The 17,085-nt window shown below is 42.0% G+C and overlaps 1 protein-coding gene across 1 annotated transcript in view; it reads right to left on the reverse strand.

Moving 5' to 3' along the window:
- Positions 1-9,267: 9,267 nt before the first annotated feature.
- Positions 9,268-17,085, reverse strand: part of RAB3B (RAB3B, member RAS oncogene family) — a 69,553-nt gene continuing 61,735 nt past the window's right edge. The window contains exon 5 of the mRNA XM_043574944.1: positions 9,268-15,566. Within this exon, the coding sequence (XP_043430879.1) occupies positions 15,379-15,566 (188 nt within the window). The 3' untranslated portion in view covers positions 9,268-15,378. The remainder of the gene's footprint in view (positions 15,567-17,085) is intronic.

Below are 17,085 nucleotides of genomic sequence, written 5' to 3' on the forward strand. Positions count from 1 at the left end.
TCGTTTTACATTATACTATAAGTTTTAAGTCTTTCAGAGTTAAGTCTTTTTTTTTTTTTTTGAGAGAGAGAGAGAGAGAGAGGAACAGAGAGAGAGAGAGAGAGAGAGAGAATCGAAAGCAGGCCAGGCCTAGTCCAAAGCCCAAGTGGGGCTCCCTGAGGCAAAATCAAGAGTTGGACACTTAACCAGATGAGCCAACCTAGGTACCCCCATAGATAAGTCTGGAACTGATACTTGTGTATGGTTTAAGACAGGCGTCTGATTTAATTTTTTCCATACAGATAACCAATTATTGAATAGTCCATTTTTTTTCCAACTGGCTGCAAATGCCTTCTGTGATAACATTTTTACTTCCATATATGTATTAGTTTTTTTCCTGGATTCTCTCTATATTCTGCTAGACTGACACAGTGCCTGAGAGTCTGTATATTCTTAGGAACTTCAGCTCCTGAAGTCTTACTTGGTATTAGCTCCCCTGGAGAAATTATATATTAAGCCAAGATTTTTCAGATTATCTCAACAGGAGAATAGTTTATTAGTATCTATCAGGATCTGAGAGTGTGGTCACTTTAATGTTGGAGTAAGACAGAACAGGATCTAAGGCAACATGAAGACTCTGGTTACCTGAAATGTGCCCTTTGCAAAGGGGAGCAAATGAAGGAAGATACAGAGGGGTGAGCCTGATCCTAGTAGCTAAGGAATATTTATGCAGATCTAATCTGCCAGGATGAGCAAGTTTATGGAGCAGAAGTATTTCTAGAACCATATTTTCAATATATGTAAAGAAATCTGCTTATGTGAATATATATATATATATAATGTTTTATATAGATAGATGTTGAAAAATAGCTACTCATATTTTTAGAGCTGTTCTTTTAAAGTCAGTTAATTGAGTCATGCATAGATAACCCAAGTATTTAATTTAGACAATTATCAGTTGATTCACAGGCATCCTCTATATCCACCCTGACAGACAAGAAGACATCATTAAGGAAAGCATAGAGGCTTCCCTTTCAATAGGCAAAATTGTGATCCAGGCAGTTCTTGCAAAAGCTGGAACCTTGGAAACACAGCTCCCCATAGGTGCCTGATAGTGGACTCTGGATATTACAGCCCACTTATCCTCAAAGAAAAACAGGGGGAAAGGGTTCTCTAACTTAAGCAGACCATAGAAATATTAGGAAAGGATTTAAATAAGACCTTTGGCCATGAAGGGCTTTAAACTTGTGACCACCTGAACAAACATTTCCTTTGTCTGCCCCCTCCAGAACTAGCTTGGCTGTGATTTTTCCATGCTCTCAACACCCTTCCAAAATACCACCACCACCACCCACCCTTCAGCTAAAAATCTAAGATATCAGCAACTGCCTTGTCCAGGAATCATCCCATCTGTTCAGAATGAGCATCCAATTCCCTTCATTTAGCAAATGGCCATTGGATACCCTTAACGCACTGGCACCTGTGGGAATCAGGGGATTGAGAGAGAAATAAAACCCTCTTCCCTGACCTCCAGGAGCTCACTCTTTAGTGGCGACAAAGAGAAACTGGCTGAGCACCAGAACAAGTTTATTTCTTAACGAATGCCCCAGTAGTGTTCCCTAAAGCACAGATGGAACTGCCAAAGCCAGAGGTGTCTGAAACATAAGCAGTTGAGAGAAATCCTTTCCTCTGCTTCTGTCATCACTGGAAGGTGTTGCTTTGGGTTTATCCCATGTGATGTGATGAGAGCTGGGTCTCCAGCATCTCCACCTGTGCTTGCCACTAGTATGAATTCCTGACCAGGCTTCAGAAGCTCTTCAGGATGTAAAGGAAGACAACCCTCCATCCCAGTGTTACAGTCAGTCAAGAATTACCTTGCTCCTTACTACTTTATAAATAGACCCTTGTAGCCATTTCCCTGGCACAAGCCTGCCCACAGGAGGACAAATTAGACACAAATTTCAGTATCACTGCCTCACAGACCCTAAACTACTATTCTCTTTCAATACTGTCTTGATTTTTGAGTCAGACCAGTGGCTCTATCTCTTTCTATTATCTTGGTGATTTTTTTCATTCAAAAAGGATTTATAGTAGGAGACAACATAGTATTGTGGTTAAGAGCAAGGACTCTGGGGTTTCAATCCCCGCTCTGCATTACTAATGGTGTGGCTTTAGGAAAATTAAATATCTTCTCTATCTACTCATCTATAAAATGGGGATGATAATAGTATCTACTTCATAAGGATATTAATGAAACCTATCTAGGGGCAGGTTTACCTGGCTGGCTCTGTTGGTGGAGCATGAGACTCTTCACCTCGGGGTTGTTAAGTTCAAGCCCCACGTTGGGTGTAGAGATTACTTAAATATAAAATCTTGGCACGCCTGGGTGGCTCAGTGGGTTAAGAGTCCAACTCTTGGTTTTGACTCAGGTCATGATCTCCTGGTTTCGAGAGTTCAAGCCCCGCATCTGGCTCTGCACTGGCAGGATGTAGCCTGCTTGAGATTCTCTCTCCCTCTCTCTGCCCCTCCCCAACTCATGCTGTCTCTCTCAAAATAAACTTAACTAAAATTTTTTAATTAAAAAAATAAAATAAAATCTTAAAAAAAGAAACTAATAAAGTTGTGAAGATTAACTTGATGTATATGGAAAGGGCTTAGAATAGAGTAAGCACAATATAAGTGCTAGCTAGTATTGACTATCACCTATGTGCCAGGTTCCAAAGTAAGCTCTCATATTAATGCCTTTAATCCTCACAATAACCCTATGAGGTTGGTACATTTTACAGATTAGAGGTTTATAACAGAGGTTTTAAGTAAAATAGAAGTAAAGTAACTTGCCAAAGGCTCTGAGGCTACAACAGTGAACACAACAGGCAAGATCCCTGCTATCATGAAACTTTCATTAAACAAATAAAATAATTTCATCATGATTAATGCAATGAAGAAAATATAACAAGAAGAAGGGGTATGATAGAGTTGGGGTATACTTCTCTGAGCAATGACATCCCAGGGATTCATTGCCCTTCCCTGTCACTGGCCTGTGTTCAAACCACCCTGGTTTACCTCACATTTCACATTTCAAGAACTCTGAATCTTGTTAATGAAACTATTGGAGTCTCATTTCCTTTGTGTAAGTATGTCTCCAGACCCCTTATGCACATTTGCCTACTGCTTGCCTGGTTTACTTCACAGAAAAATATGCTTATTTCACAGAAACATGTGACAATCAACTCCCACAAGTAACTGGGAAGTTACAGTAGATTTATGGCAAAGGAAAACAAAGGGGGGTGTGATTTCCTAGAGGAGGTACCTAACTCAGCTTGGGAGCCAGGAGTAAAGACAGCAGCATATGCAGAGGCTCAGATCTAAAGTGTGCCCCCATCCTCTTCTCAAACCAGGGATAGATGGCCTCTCATTTTATTGTCAGGCCTTACTCTCTCTATGAATTACTGCCATTTGAAAATAATTTATTCTCTGTGTGCAAGTGAAGGTAACAGACACTTCCAGGATACTCTTAGGTAGTAATACCCATGAGGAGGCCCATATATTTCTGCTGGGATCCCTTAAGTACCTGAGTTGTCCATGTCTTCTACCAGAACAGGGGTGAAGGAAAACCTTTTTCTCAGGGTTGCTGCTAGCTCACATAGCACCTGTATTAGTTTCCCAAGGATGCTGTAACAAAGTACCACAAGATGGGGGGCTTAAAACAGTAGAAATGTATTCTCTTTTATAGCTCTGGAAGCTGGAAGTCCAAAATCAAGGTATTGGGAGCATTGGTTTCATCTGAAGGCTTTGAGGCAGAATCTGTGTTGTGCTTCTCTCCTAAGCTTCTGGTGGCTGCCTGCAAAATCCTCATTTAGTCCTTGCTGTCCTCTGTGGCAAGGAGGACCCTATTGAGTCATATATATTGACTCTGACTGCTCTGCACTCAGCTGGCTGCCTCAAGTCTGCACCCCCATCCCTGCCCACTTTATTCCTTCCATTCCCATATCCTGGGGGTAGAACCCATTTTTTGTTCTCCTCTGTCCAGTCTTTTTTGATGTCTTTTGTGCAGTGATCTGATTCTGTATCTCCTGTGAATAGCTGGTATGTTTGCCTCCCTTCTTTTCTCTTCTAGAAAAAGCACCTTAATTTTCTTTTGGAGCAACCATTCCTTTCCCACTTTCAGTTCATCTTGTTTGAGTAGTACTGACTCCTGTCTCCAACTCCACAGATGGAGTTGGACAAGATCTAGGCTTAGCCAATCAGAACATCTCTCTTCCTGGCATAATTGATCCCAGGACTTTTGCCAAAACTATTAAAGCAAAGACTCTCTGTCTGGATGGCTATATTGGTAGGGTAAGCCTGGAGCTGACTGAGAATGAAGCCAACCCAGAGAATCCTGATAAAATAATTTAATCACCCAGCTCCAGATGGGCCTGAAGCTAAATATACCACTGGACTTTATAGCAACATGAGCTAACAAATTCCCCTCCCACCATGACCTCTTTTTTTCCCTTGTGATTATTTAAAATTCGGATATGTCACTTATCAAAAGAATCTTGACTGAATGCAGCATCTGACACTTCCGTCACCCCTGCTCTGCATTTCCACAGCTCTGCATCCTCTCTGGCCCACCAGCGTGTCCATGTCTGAGTCCTGACAGATGAGTAGGAGCTAACCAGGCTGAAGAAAGGGAAAGGGTTCCCCTACCACACTGTAGTGTGAATGGGTGAAGACTGGACTGAATTTGCTGTCTTGTTAGACTAGCTTTGGGGGGTTGGCAGGTAGGGAGTGGGTTCTGCTGCTTTCAGAAGCCGTCAATTCTGTCTGCAGTTTGTTTCATTTTCTTGTGGGCTCACCACTTTCTCTCCAGCTCAGTAGCTTTGCTTCCACATGCTGTCCAGCAGCATAGCCTAAACCTTTGTTGGGGTGCACACTGCTCCTTGTGATTCTCTGCATCCTCTACATCAGCCAGTATAGAGCCAGGACTCACAGGGTCTCCAGAAGTACAAGCTGATTGGCTGTCCTTGACCTCTTGCAGTGCCAGTCTTTCCACCTTGAAACTTTCCCCAACAGTTATAGCCCATCCTGATTTCTCCCTATCCTGAGTCCATCAAGAACCACTAACTTGTGGCTTTCATTGCATTGGTGTTGGACCTGTTTTCCCAGTTCCATTCTAAGATCTTAGAAGTCTACCCCCGAAGTTCTTAGCACAAACCCAGGGAAGAGTCACTCCATAAATGATGTATAGTTCAGATGAGCTTTAATGTACACACCACAACTGCCATTACAATAAGGATAGGAGATATATTAAAATAAGCCAGTTTGTATCAATAAAACATATCAACACAGAACAGCGAGGCAGCACAGATATTTGCAAATGGGATCTTCCTTTCTGTTACTGTGTATACATATGTGTGTGTGTGTGTGTGTGTGTGTGTCTTCACATTTGTACAAACTCACAATACCACCTAACATTTCATATATTTCATATACCACTGAGAATAGATGTCAGTATACAGAACATAGGAAGAATAAAAAAACATGAAAGCATCTGCTTAGCTAGAATCTTACAGGGAGAGTTATGAGTTATTATTCCTTTTTCTGCTCAGTCCTATAGAAGGAGAACTCCAATTTTTGCTAATTGCTCCTCCTGAGGAATTCTGCTCAGCCTATTATGGCACATCTCCTAGGCTGGCATGAGACCAGCCCAGTCCCTGGTTGAATAAATTAGAAAGAGCAACTGGAGGAGTTGAAGCTGGTGTGCAAATTAAGTAAGATGACATTTCTCTGTGTGACTGCCAAGACCATCAGTGTGTCGTCCCACGATATGAGGAATGCCTCTGCTCTAAACTTTCATTGTATTAAGGGCGGTGTGTCCTCTCCTTCCTTCTCTCCCACAAGCAGAGAGGAAGCCAGTTGTACATACATTGATGAAAATAGGCAGGATTCAGGATCAGGACTGCCTACTCCTTGGGGCAGACTCTACCTTGTTCTGAGACCAACTCCTAAGCCATTTGCTGCCTTCTTTATGTAGTCTTGAGCAGGTTGTTTCACTGATGCAGGCCTCAGTTTTCCTTATCTGAGTACTGGGAATACTGAATACTCGTTGAAGCTTCAACGAGAAAGTGCTTTGAGAACTGTAAAGTGCTGAACACACAATCGATGATTTCTGTTATAATATACTAATCATAGTAAAATGGACTCTACTGTCTGCCCCTCCTGGGCCCCAACCCCATCCACAGGTCACTGCTCTGTTCATCTAATCTCAGCATGCACTGGCTGATTCTCTTTGACTGATGTTAGCATCTGGAAGTTTCTCTGTGGCCAACTAAACCTCTAGGTGTAAGGCATGTTGACCCTGATATTTCTGTGTGAGGTTAGTTTCCTGGGACCAAAATGTGGGGGGAAAGGGGGAAGTTGGTAGAGGTGGAAGGGACACTTGGAAATGACTCTGGAAGGGGTAGGCTCAGTTTTATTCTGGGATGAATGCTGCTTACTTCCACCCCCTTGCAGTGAGTGGCTCTGTCTTGTATGTCCACAACATTTCACAGTTTCTAAAATGCACTTTTGACTCTCACAACTATTTTGTAAAATAGGCAAGATTATTAATCTCATTTTATAGATGAAAATATGTTTGTCCAAGGTTACACAGCTAGTATGTTGCTGTGCTCAAATCCAGGTCTTTCAGAATCCTGGTTTTCTGAGTGCTGGGGGACTTTTTATTTTTTGTCTTTAAGTAAACTCTATCCCCAATGTAGAGCTCAAACTCATGACCCCAAAATCAAGAGTCACATGCTTTACTGACTGAGCCAGCCGGGTAATCCTCGGTGGGACATCTTTTGACAAAGGCTCCAGAAAACACTGCCTGATTGGAATGACCTTGTGTAGTACAGCAGTCAACACTACATGCTCAGCACCTACTCTGAGTGTCAGGCACTGCACTAAGGGCTTTACACTCATTCTTACATTTAATCCTCTCAACAACGTCTTGCAGTAGATATTCTTCCATTTACATATGAAGTAATTGAGGCTCCAAGAGTAATTTTCTTAAAGTCACAAACTATTTAGTGTTGAAGATCCAAGGACTGAACCCAGACCTGTTGGAGTACAAATCTTGAGCTCCTAACCACTTCACCATGCTACTTTCTCAGTCCTCATTCTGGAACTTGACATTTGGAGGGACTGGAAGATAGATGCAGATCTCTTAGCCCTTTAGTTTACAGGCTTCCTGCTGTATGACAGAAATTGTCCTCAGAAAGATCTTACTCAGCTCAGCCTGGCACAGATTTGGTGCTTGATAAATTAATTCCCCCTTGAAGTGGAATGCATTTCTGGCTCTTAAATATGGCTGCCTGGTGTCACTTCTCAAACACATATGTCTGCACTCCATTCTCAACAAATTTCATCAGAGATTCTTGTTGTTCCTCTTCCTCTTGTTAGACTTTAGGAACCCCTAGCCTCGGACAGGTAGGCATGGACCATCCAGATGTATTTAATTGCTAAGATGCTTTCTGGAAGCTTCAGAAGCCAAAGCCACAAGCCTAGCTGAGTGATGGTGGGGGGACGGGGGGGGGGGTGGAGCGGTGGTCACACAGCCTTGGCTGTTTTCATTGTACCCAAGAAGAAAGAAGGCTTTCATAATGAAAGGATTCCCACCAAAATCCTGTTTGCCACTTGCAGTTCTGACAGAAAAATGTGCCTGAAATCACAGAGCATTAGAGCGCCAAGAGGGCCTACAGAAATCATCTGATCTAAACTCATGAAGCCTGGAAATAGAGAGTGACTTAATCAAGGTTGCGCAGCCTACTGGCTTTATCCCGGTCCATTGGCAAAAACCAGGAAGAGACGCATCAGAATCTGAAGGGAGCTGGGAATCCTAATCACACCCCTCAGGGACTTGCTGACATTTACTTTGCCAGACATTAGTATTTCTATGGCATGATTTTGTACCAAGCAAAAGAAACTCTTACTCAAGTCTCCCAGAGATTTCCTATTTGGGTATTTGCTATTTGGCCACTTCAAAATGATAGAAGGAAGCAGACAAAACATATCACACAACTCAGTCCAGTCAATGGTATTCTGTCAAGATGGTAGGTGTCACTGAGTTGGCAGACATAGAAACAGATGTGGAGAAAGAGCAGCAGCAGCATTCACTGTTTTGTCTAGCTTCTGCCCCTGGGAAGCCAGACTCTGCGTGGACAGTGACCTAACCATAGGAAACTTTGTGCTGTCATCAGTGTTTGTGGAGAACTACTTCTCACCATGAGAAATCCCTCTTCCTCTTACATTCAGATACATGAAGAGAAAATGGGGCAGAAAGTAGGTTTTAGTTTGAGATTATACAAAGTCTTCATCAGAAAGCCCACAGAAGTGCGATTTTTCTGAAAGACTCAGTGTTTAAAAATTAGAATTATTGCACTTGGAGCTGGAAGTATGCATAAAGGAGAAAACTGAGAACCAAAGAGAGGACAATGTATTTTTGGTTGTTAAGTGTTAAGAACCTAACTCCAATGAGCAAAACTAAATGGGGGCTTTATTAGAAACACATACTGAATTGTCTAATAGAATCAAAGGAAGATGTGACCTGCCAAACCTCAAGAAGCCAGAAGCACAGCTGGGAATGCCCCAGGACACACTTTCTCATCTCATGCTTATGGTTCTGCCTGCATGTTGGCCTCATTTTCTCCTGCCACAGACCAGCATTCTACACATGGGTTAAGGATCGGTCATTATAGTTTTAGAGCAAACATCTTCATAATATTTGTCAGAAAAAAATATTGGAATATTTGGAATAAAATAGCTCCAATTATTTCTTTTTAAATCCTAGGGAAGAATTCTGCTTGGCCTTGCTTGATCACATGCCCCCTTTACTGACAGTCTTTACTAGAATCACCTGGTTTGGATGAAGGAGCAGTATTACTACAAAAGAAGAGATTGCTTTTCCAGAAGAAATACTGGGGAGAAGTGATAGCTGGCTATTACAAGAAATGATTTACCAGGGATCCTACAGTAAGTTAGGGCAGATTCAGGACTAGAAAGAGAATTGATAAAATAATTATTAATGGGGCACCTGGGTGGCTCAGTTGATTAAGCGTCTGACTTTGGGCCAGGTCATGATCTCATGGTTCGTGGGTTCAAGCCCCACGTCAGACTCTGTGCTGACAGCTCAGAGCCTGGAACCTGCTTTGGATTCTGTATCTTCCTCTCTTTCTGGCCCTCCCCCACTCACACTCTCTCTCAAAAATAAATATTTAAAAAATTAAAATAATTATTAATAATAATTGAAGTTTCTGGATTCTTTTCATGTGTGGTATTAAAATAAACCCCCATGCTTTGAGCTGTTCATTTATTTACATTTTTAAAATATTTGTGTTGTGTGGAGGATGGACTGTAGAGGAGCATGTGTGGACTAGGGAAACTGGTTAGAAGCTTTGTGGTAGCTATCTAGGGGAGAAATGGCATGGACCAACATCATGGTAATGGAATTGGAGAAAAGTAGGCAGACTTGAGATATATTTTAGAGATAAAATCATAGGACTTGTTGCTGCCTGTGGACAGTAAGAAAAAGAAAAATAAGGAATTAAGAATATCAAGGTTTCTGTGAAGAGTGGGGTTGAAACAAATTTGGGGCAGAATTAAGAGTTCCAGTGTGGACATGTTAAGTTTGAGCTATGGAGATGTCTACTGGGCACTTATGTACACAGGTCATTACCAAATACTTGGCATCTAAAGCTGCAGAACTAGATGAGGGCTTCAAGGAAGATAGTACAGCTACAGCAGGGGGCTCAACTATTATTTCTTTTTAAGATTTTGTTTTTATGTAATCTCTACACCCAGTATGGGGCTTGAACTTACAACCTTGAGATCAAGAGTTGCATGCTCTACTAACTGAGCCAGCCAGGTGCCCCTCAACTGTTCTTCGAATAATCCTTTATGCATATAATGAATCCTTCTGCTGGGCTTCCAGCCAGGAATCTCAGATGGAAATCACAACCATTATTACCGCTAATCCCATAGAATGAGAAGCCAGATTCATCCTCCAGGGAGCAGCTAAGAAGTAATAAAATGAACGGTGAAATATGCTTCAAAACCTCATGCAGATGTGTTGTCATTCCTCCAGAGTAGACCCTTCGGACAACCAAACAAATGGTGAGATTGCCCTGCTGTAAACCATTTTGACATTTCTCTTTGGGGATAGCAGGTTTTAAGACCTAGGGAAATTTACCAGACTTGGTTTCATAAGACTTAGTGTTGCTTTCTTTGGTGGGTTGAAAAAATAGCCAAAGTATTTTTCAGCTCTTCCTATCAAGAGATGGCATCTCTTTCTCCACACCTTATACGTGACTTGTATTAGTGGGACATTAGCGAACATGATACAGAGGCTTGAAAAGTACTTCTGCATTGGAGCTTGCCCTCTCATGCTGCTGGAAAAACTTCTGCCACCATGTTAACAAGCCTGGGCAGCCTTCTGGAAGATGAAAACACATGCAGAGACATCAACCACCCTAGTCATGTCAGCTGGGACCCCAGGCATGTGAGTGAATTCATTCTAGGCCATCCAACCTCAGCAGGGAGAAACACCCAGCCAACCCATGGAATCATGAGAAATAATAAATGTTTGTTGTTTCAAGTCACTAAGTTTTGTAGTGGTTTGTTATGTCCCTCAGAAGACAATAATTAGCTCTGAACCAGGCATCTAAAGATATTTTGCAAGTACAGATATTCTTTCTCTCACCATTACTCTTTTGGAGGATTTGTGTTTGATCAATCATCAAAGGTTTGAACTGAAAGATGAAAGCTTGAGGAATGTAAAGCAATGGCCAGTGGGTAATGGAGGTGTTTGGGGGTCAGTGGAGTCTTCCTAGGATTCCCGAAACAGCTCCACAAATATGATTCAAGTTTTCCAGTTGTGTTCTCATAGAATGATGTATCTTTCCTTCAGAGCATTTTGTAATTATATCTGGGTATTTTACAATGTCTAGACTAAACCACAAGCTACTAGACTATAAGCTTCATGAAGGCAAGGATTGTGTTTAATTTGCCATTGATTATATTCTGGCATATACTAGACACTAATTTATTGAATGAGTAAATATGAATGAATAAATTTGAGTTTTGGGGATCCAGGCCTTCAAAAACATCACTTAACAATATTCACGTCTCATGGGCCAGTCTCTTGCATGCACTCCCAGGCATAGGCTGATCCTCCAACTGTGGCAGGTAATCAGGGGTAGTAGAGATGCAGAATCTGAAATCAGTGAGATTCCAGGACACCGATTACTCTAATTCCTTCTTACCCCAAACTATTGGCAAACAAAATCAGACAAACATTCCTCAAGACACTCTAGAAAACTTGACACCCAAGCAAAGAGCTTTGGAGCGGCAGGTGATGTGAATGGGAAAGTCAGGTCTGGAGGATATTCATATCATTCTGTGGACATTACAAGGCTTCCCTCACAAAGTAATTGTGAGAGCAAAGGATTCTCAGAGATAATTAAACAATCTCAATTGGGACATTGGAGTCGGTCACTACTACTACTCTTGAGACACAACTTGAAGAGAAAAATTGAATGAAAATGAGTCAGACAGAGGTGAATTCAAATGACACTACCAAGTGACTTAAACATGTTAACTTTCCCAAGGCTATGTTTCCTTGACTGCCAAATTGGGATAATATTTTAGAAATAGCACATCCATTAGACTATAGGTACCTTGTAGGCAGGCATAATTTGTTTTCATATATATTTATCTAGTGTTTAACAGTGCCAGACTCACAGTAGATACAGAATAGATAAATTTCTACCTAGAGATAACCCAAGATCTAGTCCTGACTCTATCACTAATACACTCTTAGAGTTACCTTAGGAAATTTCCTTTTCCCAGGACTGCAACCTTCCTCTTTGTAAAATGGGAAGCCTGGACAAGCTTTTCTCTAAACTCCTTCCAGATCTAATATTTGAGTCAGTGGCCATTTAGTACAGTCTACCCCATTGCTGCTCCCAGAAGTTAATTAATGCTACAGGCTGAGGAGACAATAAGTCATGAATCACTTTGTATTTACAGATACACATGCATTTAAAACAGATTCTGTAAATAGCTATGATACTGTATTGCACATTTGGCCTACTTTTGCCTCTTTTGAGGCCAAGAGGTTTTTGTTTGTTTGTTTGTTTGTTTGTTTAGTCTTCCTTTATTTGGATTGTTAAGCAAGATGAAAACCGGGACAAGTTGCCACTAACACATATTATGCAGCTTGAACCTTGGTGGCTAATTGCACTATTACTGTGATTGATAAACATTGCACTGTAATCGGCTGTAAGCTCCTGGCTTCCATGTGGCAGAAATGAGGTCACAGAGAAGGTCTGGGGGACTGCCATCTAGCAAGCAGCTCTGTTGGTCTGTTGCCCAGTAGGTTTGCCATTATCACATTTAACTCTTGATTCTATCTGTTGTGAAGATGATTGCTCTCTTAAACTAGCTCCTGAGTTTTAAAGAATTTAACAATTTTTAAGTAGAAATTTCACTATTTGCCTGGATATCCAGTATGAGAGAAAAGATTGTTGGATATATGTACTAAAATATCCAAAGGTCACAAGGAGCTCAGTTTGAAATCCTAGTACTAGGGTAGATGGGTGTTACTGCCCAGAAAAATAGTGATTATACCTGACCTGTATTGACTTAACAGTATAAAAAGCACATCAAGAATCACTGCCTGTAAAGGGATCACATTTGTCCATGGTTGAAGAAGTTAATCAAGTCACTCCTGCCAAATGCCCCATTGCTGGAGGCTGCTTAAAGCATTGCTTGAGAGGTAGGTAAGAATTTCCTGACAGAGACAGATACAGGGACTTGGTCCTGAAAAACACTGGACAATTTTCGCTCAGGCCCTTGGGACCTGATTGCCTCAGAGACTGACTCCTTTCCAGAAGCATTAGATATCCATCATCTTGGATTAGTCTTAATAGTTGAGTAATTTGTTAACAGATTAGAGACATAAGTCTTTTCTCCAGTGGACTCTGAATCTGATGGCCTTGGGATTGAATCCTAACAGGGCTCTAATACTTGCTAGCTGTATCATCTTGGTCAAGTGTCTTAACCTTTTTGGGTCATAGTTTATCTATAAAAAATATCATATAGAATGTGATAAAGAGCACAGACCTTAGAACCTACTGCCTGGATTTGAACCCCAGCTCTACTATTTACTCGTTATGTGACCTTAGGCAAGCTAAAGAACCTTTTTGTATCTTACTTAACCTCATCTTTAAATGAGGTTGATTATAGTGCATCCCTCACAAAGATATTGAGAAGATAAGTTAATATATGTACAGTGCTTGGAACAATGTTTAGTACAGAGTAAGCATGACCTCAGTGTTAGCTACAATGACATTGGGGTGATAATCCTCATCTCTCAGGTTCATTTTGCAGATCAACTGAAATGATAAAAGTGAAAAGAGTCACAGAATTATTAGTGCTAGAAGAGACCTTAAAGATTACCCAGATAACCTCCACATTTTATAGGTGGGAAATCAAGACTCAGAGATGGAGTGATTGGTCCAGAGTCACACTTGATTTAAGGGCAGAGTCCAGGTCTCCTGATTCCAAGTCCAAGTCCAAAAGCTCTGTCCTCTGCATCACATCAAAGAAAGCAACATCTCCACGGGGAGGACTCTGGGGGGTCCTCTTATGCAGTCATTGGAACTATGCTAGTTAATGTACTTTCCTAGGATAACGAACTGCATTTGGAATGGACAAAAAACTTGGGAGAGACTCTCCCCCTTCCCCCACCAACTTCTGAGGTAGCATGTTAGTGAAGGGGGAAGTGGGGATTCGGGCTAGGGCTGGGAGGAAAGATTTTTCAAGAATCAGTGCTAGTTCCATGTCATTATTTCAGCTAAAAACCAAACATGTGCCATGTCTAAACAAGCTAGAATCCACTCCATTTGTTTCTGGTGTCAAAGGTTTTCATGTGGTTTTGATTTTGGTTTTGGTTTTTCCTTTTACTCATTATGTGACTAATTAAGCAGCTTTAATTAAGCAGCTTTCCCTAGGAATGGTTTCACATCCTCTCTTCAGTGGAAACTAAGATTTCACTCCCAGGAGGGTGAGTTTGGGATTGGGACCTCTGAGTTCAGTTTTCCCAATTTTTTCAGGGCCATGCCCCCTAGATTTATTCTGCCTTAAATTACATTTCCCAGTTGTACTACTCAGCAGTGATTGAAAGATGGGTTGGAGGAAAGGGCAGTTTGGAGGGAAGACACCAAAAGAACAGCAGAATTATCTGACTTGGAGAAAAGGCAGAGGTCATGATTTCTGTTCTCAAATTATCTGAGGGTGTCAAGGGGCAGAGACTGTGAGGTCTCTGACAGCAGAGCTGGTACAAATGGGGTAAAAAGAGGAAGAAGAATTGCCAGGGCACAGATTTCAGCCTAAAGCAAGGAAAACTTTCAATTATGAGAGTTGCCCAAAGATGGTACGGACAACGAGCTCCCATCCCTGCCTAGAAGGTATGCTTTAGAAGAAAGAGATTTGGTTGTGAGGTCTGACAGCCACTTATCAGAGATGTGAAGACTGGAATTGGCTAGTCAGACCAGGTAACTCTAAATATTTCAAATTCTGGGAGTCTAAAAAACAAAGACCAATTTCATGGAGTTCCCACAGTTAAGAACCACCTGGAAAGCAGCAAAATCAGAAAGTCATGACCTGTTCCTTTATCTTGCCTGTGATTCTCTTTTCTTTCTCTTTCTCTTTCTTGAGCTCACTCGTCTACTCTTTAATATAGCAGGAACCTTTGACATTTTTCAGGGAATAATATTTTCTTTTAAATGTATTTCTGGCTTAGCCTTTGCTCCTTCAGCATCATTAGAGAGTCTGAGCTCTCTGGAGATTAGCTCTGGCCTGTCACCACAGCAACTGCCCAGGCCCTGTGGGCATCCATGGTAATAGGCATAGGGCTTTGAGAGGAAGCCCCACAGGGAGTCTGATATGAAACAAGCATGTTGTGTATGAGGAGGTTTTCTTTAATAGGATTAGCTGTGTAGGTTGGCCTCACTTACCCAGTTGGCCAGGCCTGAAAAGTGTGCATGTGTCAAATTTTGGTCAAAGGAGGAAATCTTATTTTAAAGGCAGAAAAGAGACTCGCTCTCCGCGTCCCTGAAGTGAATCCCCTTTGTAAGATTGAGTCTTCTTTTGTAAAGTGAACCTTAACCCATGCCATGACCTGGTTGTTGGTTTGGGGCTGGGTGTCTGCAAGGGAGGCCATCTGCAGAGAATTCGAGGGGCATGCTTCCACCTCCACTGCAGGCAAAGAACAGCAGCAACTCAGCTTGCTTGGGGCTGGGGGTGGACAGAGTGTAATGCGGGAAGCAGAGTGGGTGTGGGGTCACAAGAAGGGGAAATCAGGAGGGTGGGCCTTGCCTAACATGAGCAGTTCTGCTGCAGCAGCGGTGGGGTGTCTGAGAGACGGGTGTTCTTGGAGGTGCCCAACACAGAGGGGTCTGTGTCCAGCGAATCAGACATCTTGTCACAAATGGCATCTACCAGGCGCTCGAAGGCCTGCCTCACACTGATGTTCTCCTTGGCGCTGGCTTCAAAGAAGTCAAACCCTAAGAAGAGAAGACAGAAAATAGTAAGGATTTTTCCCTTCCTTTGTATGCCCCCTGGCCAGAACACTCTGAATTAATACAGCTGGTGCTAAGGAATGAAGTGAGGAGGCCTAATTCCATGGCAGGAGATTCTGCTTTAAAGAAATGGTACAAGGCAGGGGCATTACCTGCATGGGTTTTACAGTTAGTCAGATCCTGGTTCTACCACTGGTCAGCTGTATTATCCCCAGCAAGTCACGTATTCTCTTTATAAATCAAGTCCCTGGTTTATAAATTGTGTTAATTTTACCTAACTCATTAAACAAGGTAATGCATGTAAAGTATCTAGCCCTGTGCCTGACACAGAGTGGGGGTCACTAGGTGTTTTCTGAAAGAGTGAATACTTCAATATGTGTACACAGCACTTCACAGTGTTCCAATCCATTATTTTGTCTGATCCTCATGTCACCCCTGGGAGGAGGAGTATTTGGGCAGACCCCTCCATTTCACTAGTGCAGACACTGTGGCTTAGAGAAATAAGCTGACTTGCCCAAGATAAATAGAGGCACCAGTTAAAGAAGCCCAAGCTTTGACCTTTTTCACTAGGGCTTTTCCTCCTCTTTCCCTTGCCTTTCAGTCACCTCACAGCCTAGCCCTCTGGGATCTGGAAGGCACCCCAAGATCCACACCAAATAAAGCTTCATTTGCCCTTTCCACCCCAGACCCACTGGCTTATCTCTACTCCATGAGATTCCTCCTCCCTGAATTCCCCTGGACTTTCTCTATCGCTCTGCCTCCCACACAAACCCAACAGAAGGCACATGGAAGGCTGCACTTAAGCATAAAATATTCTTGTCTGTTTGGTACCTTGAGATCTTTAGTGACACTGTCTGTGACAAGGAACAGAACTTGATTGTCCCAAGAGACACAAGAAAGTCCCTCCTGATTCAGACAAAGTGGCTACTTCCCAGCTGAGGAATTCTGACCAGGTTGGTGGCAGTTCTTAGAAGTAAAAGCCTCCTTCTCTATAGGTCCCTGACCCAGTCTCCTCCCTCCTATTTGTCCAAGGAACTTCCTCTTTCCTTTCCTTTCCTTTCCTTTCCTTTCAGGTCCATCTTTATTTCTTCTCAAAACTTCTCTCTTCCCTTGTTTTCATGTCTCTCCTTCTTTTCCCTTATGTTCCTCACACTTTCTCCTTTGGATTCTTTATATTTATTGAGCACCCACTATATGTCAGACACAATGCCAGGAGCTTTGGAACTATTATCTTACTGTGGGTAAATATAATCATCTTTAATTTATAAATGAGAAAATGAAGGCTTCAAGAGATTGCATAACTCACACAAGGTCACGGGACTATATTAGTGGAAATTGGGTTTAAATCTGGGTTTGGCTAGCTCCAAAGTTCATACACAGTCCTGTCTCCTACTTCTTCTCTTTCTCTTCTTTCCATCTTTATTTCTTTTCTTCCTTCCTTCCTTCTTTTTAAAAAAATGTTTATTTATTTATTTTGACAGAGAGAGTGTGTGTGCAAGCAGAG

This window comes from Prionailurus bengalensis, chromosome C1, assembly GCF_016509475.1.
Source record: "Prionailurus bengalensis isolate Pbe53 chromosome C1, Fcat_Pben_1.1_paternal_pri, whole genome shotgun sequence".
Classification (NCBI taxonomy): domain Eukaryota; kingdom Metazoa; phylum Chordata; class Mammalia; order Carnivora; family Felidae; genus Prionailurus; species Prionailurus bengalensis.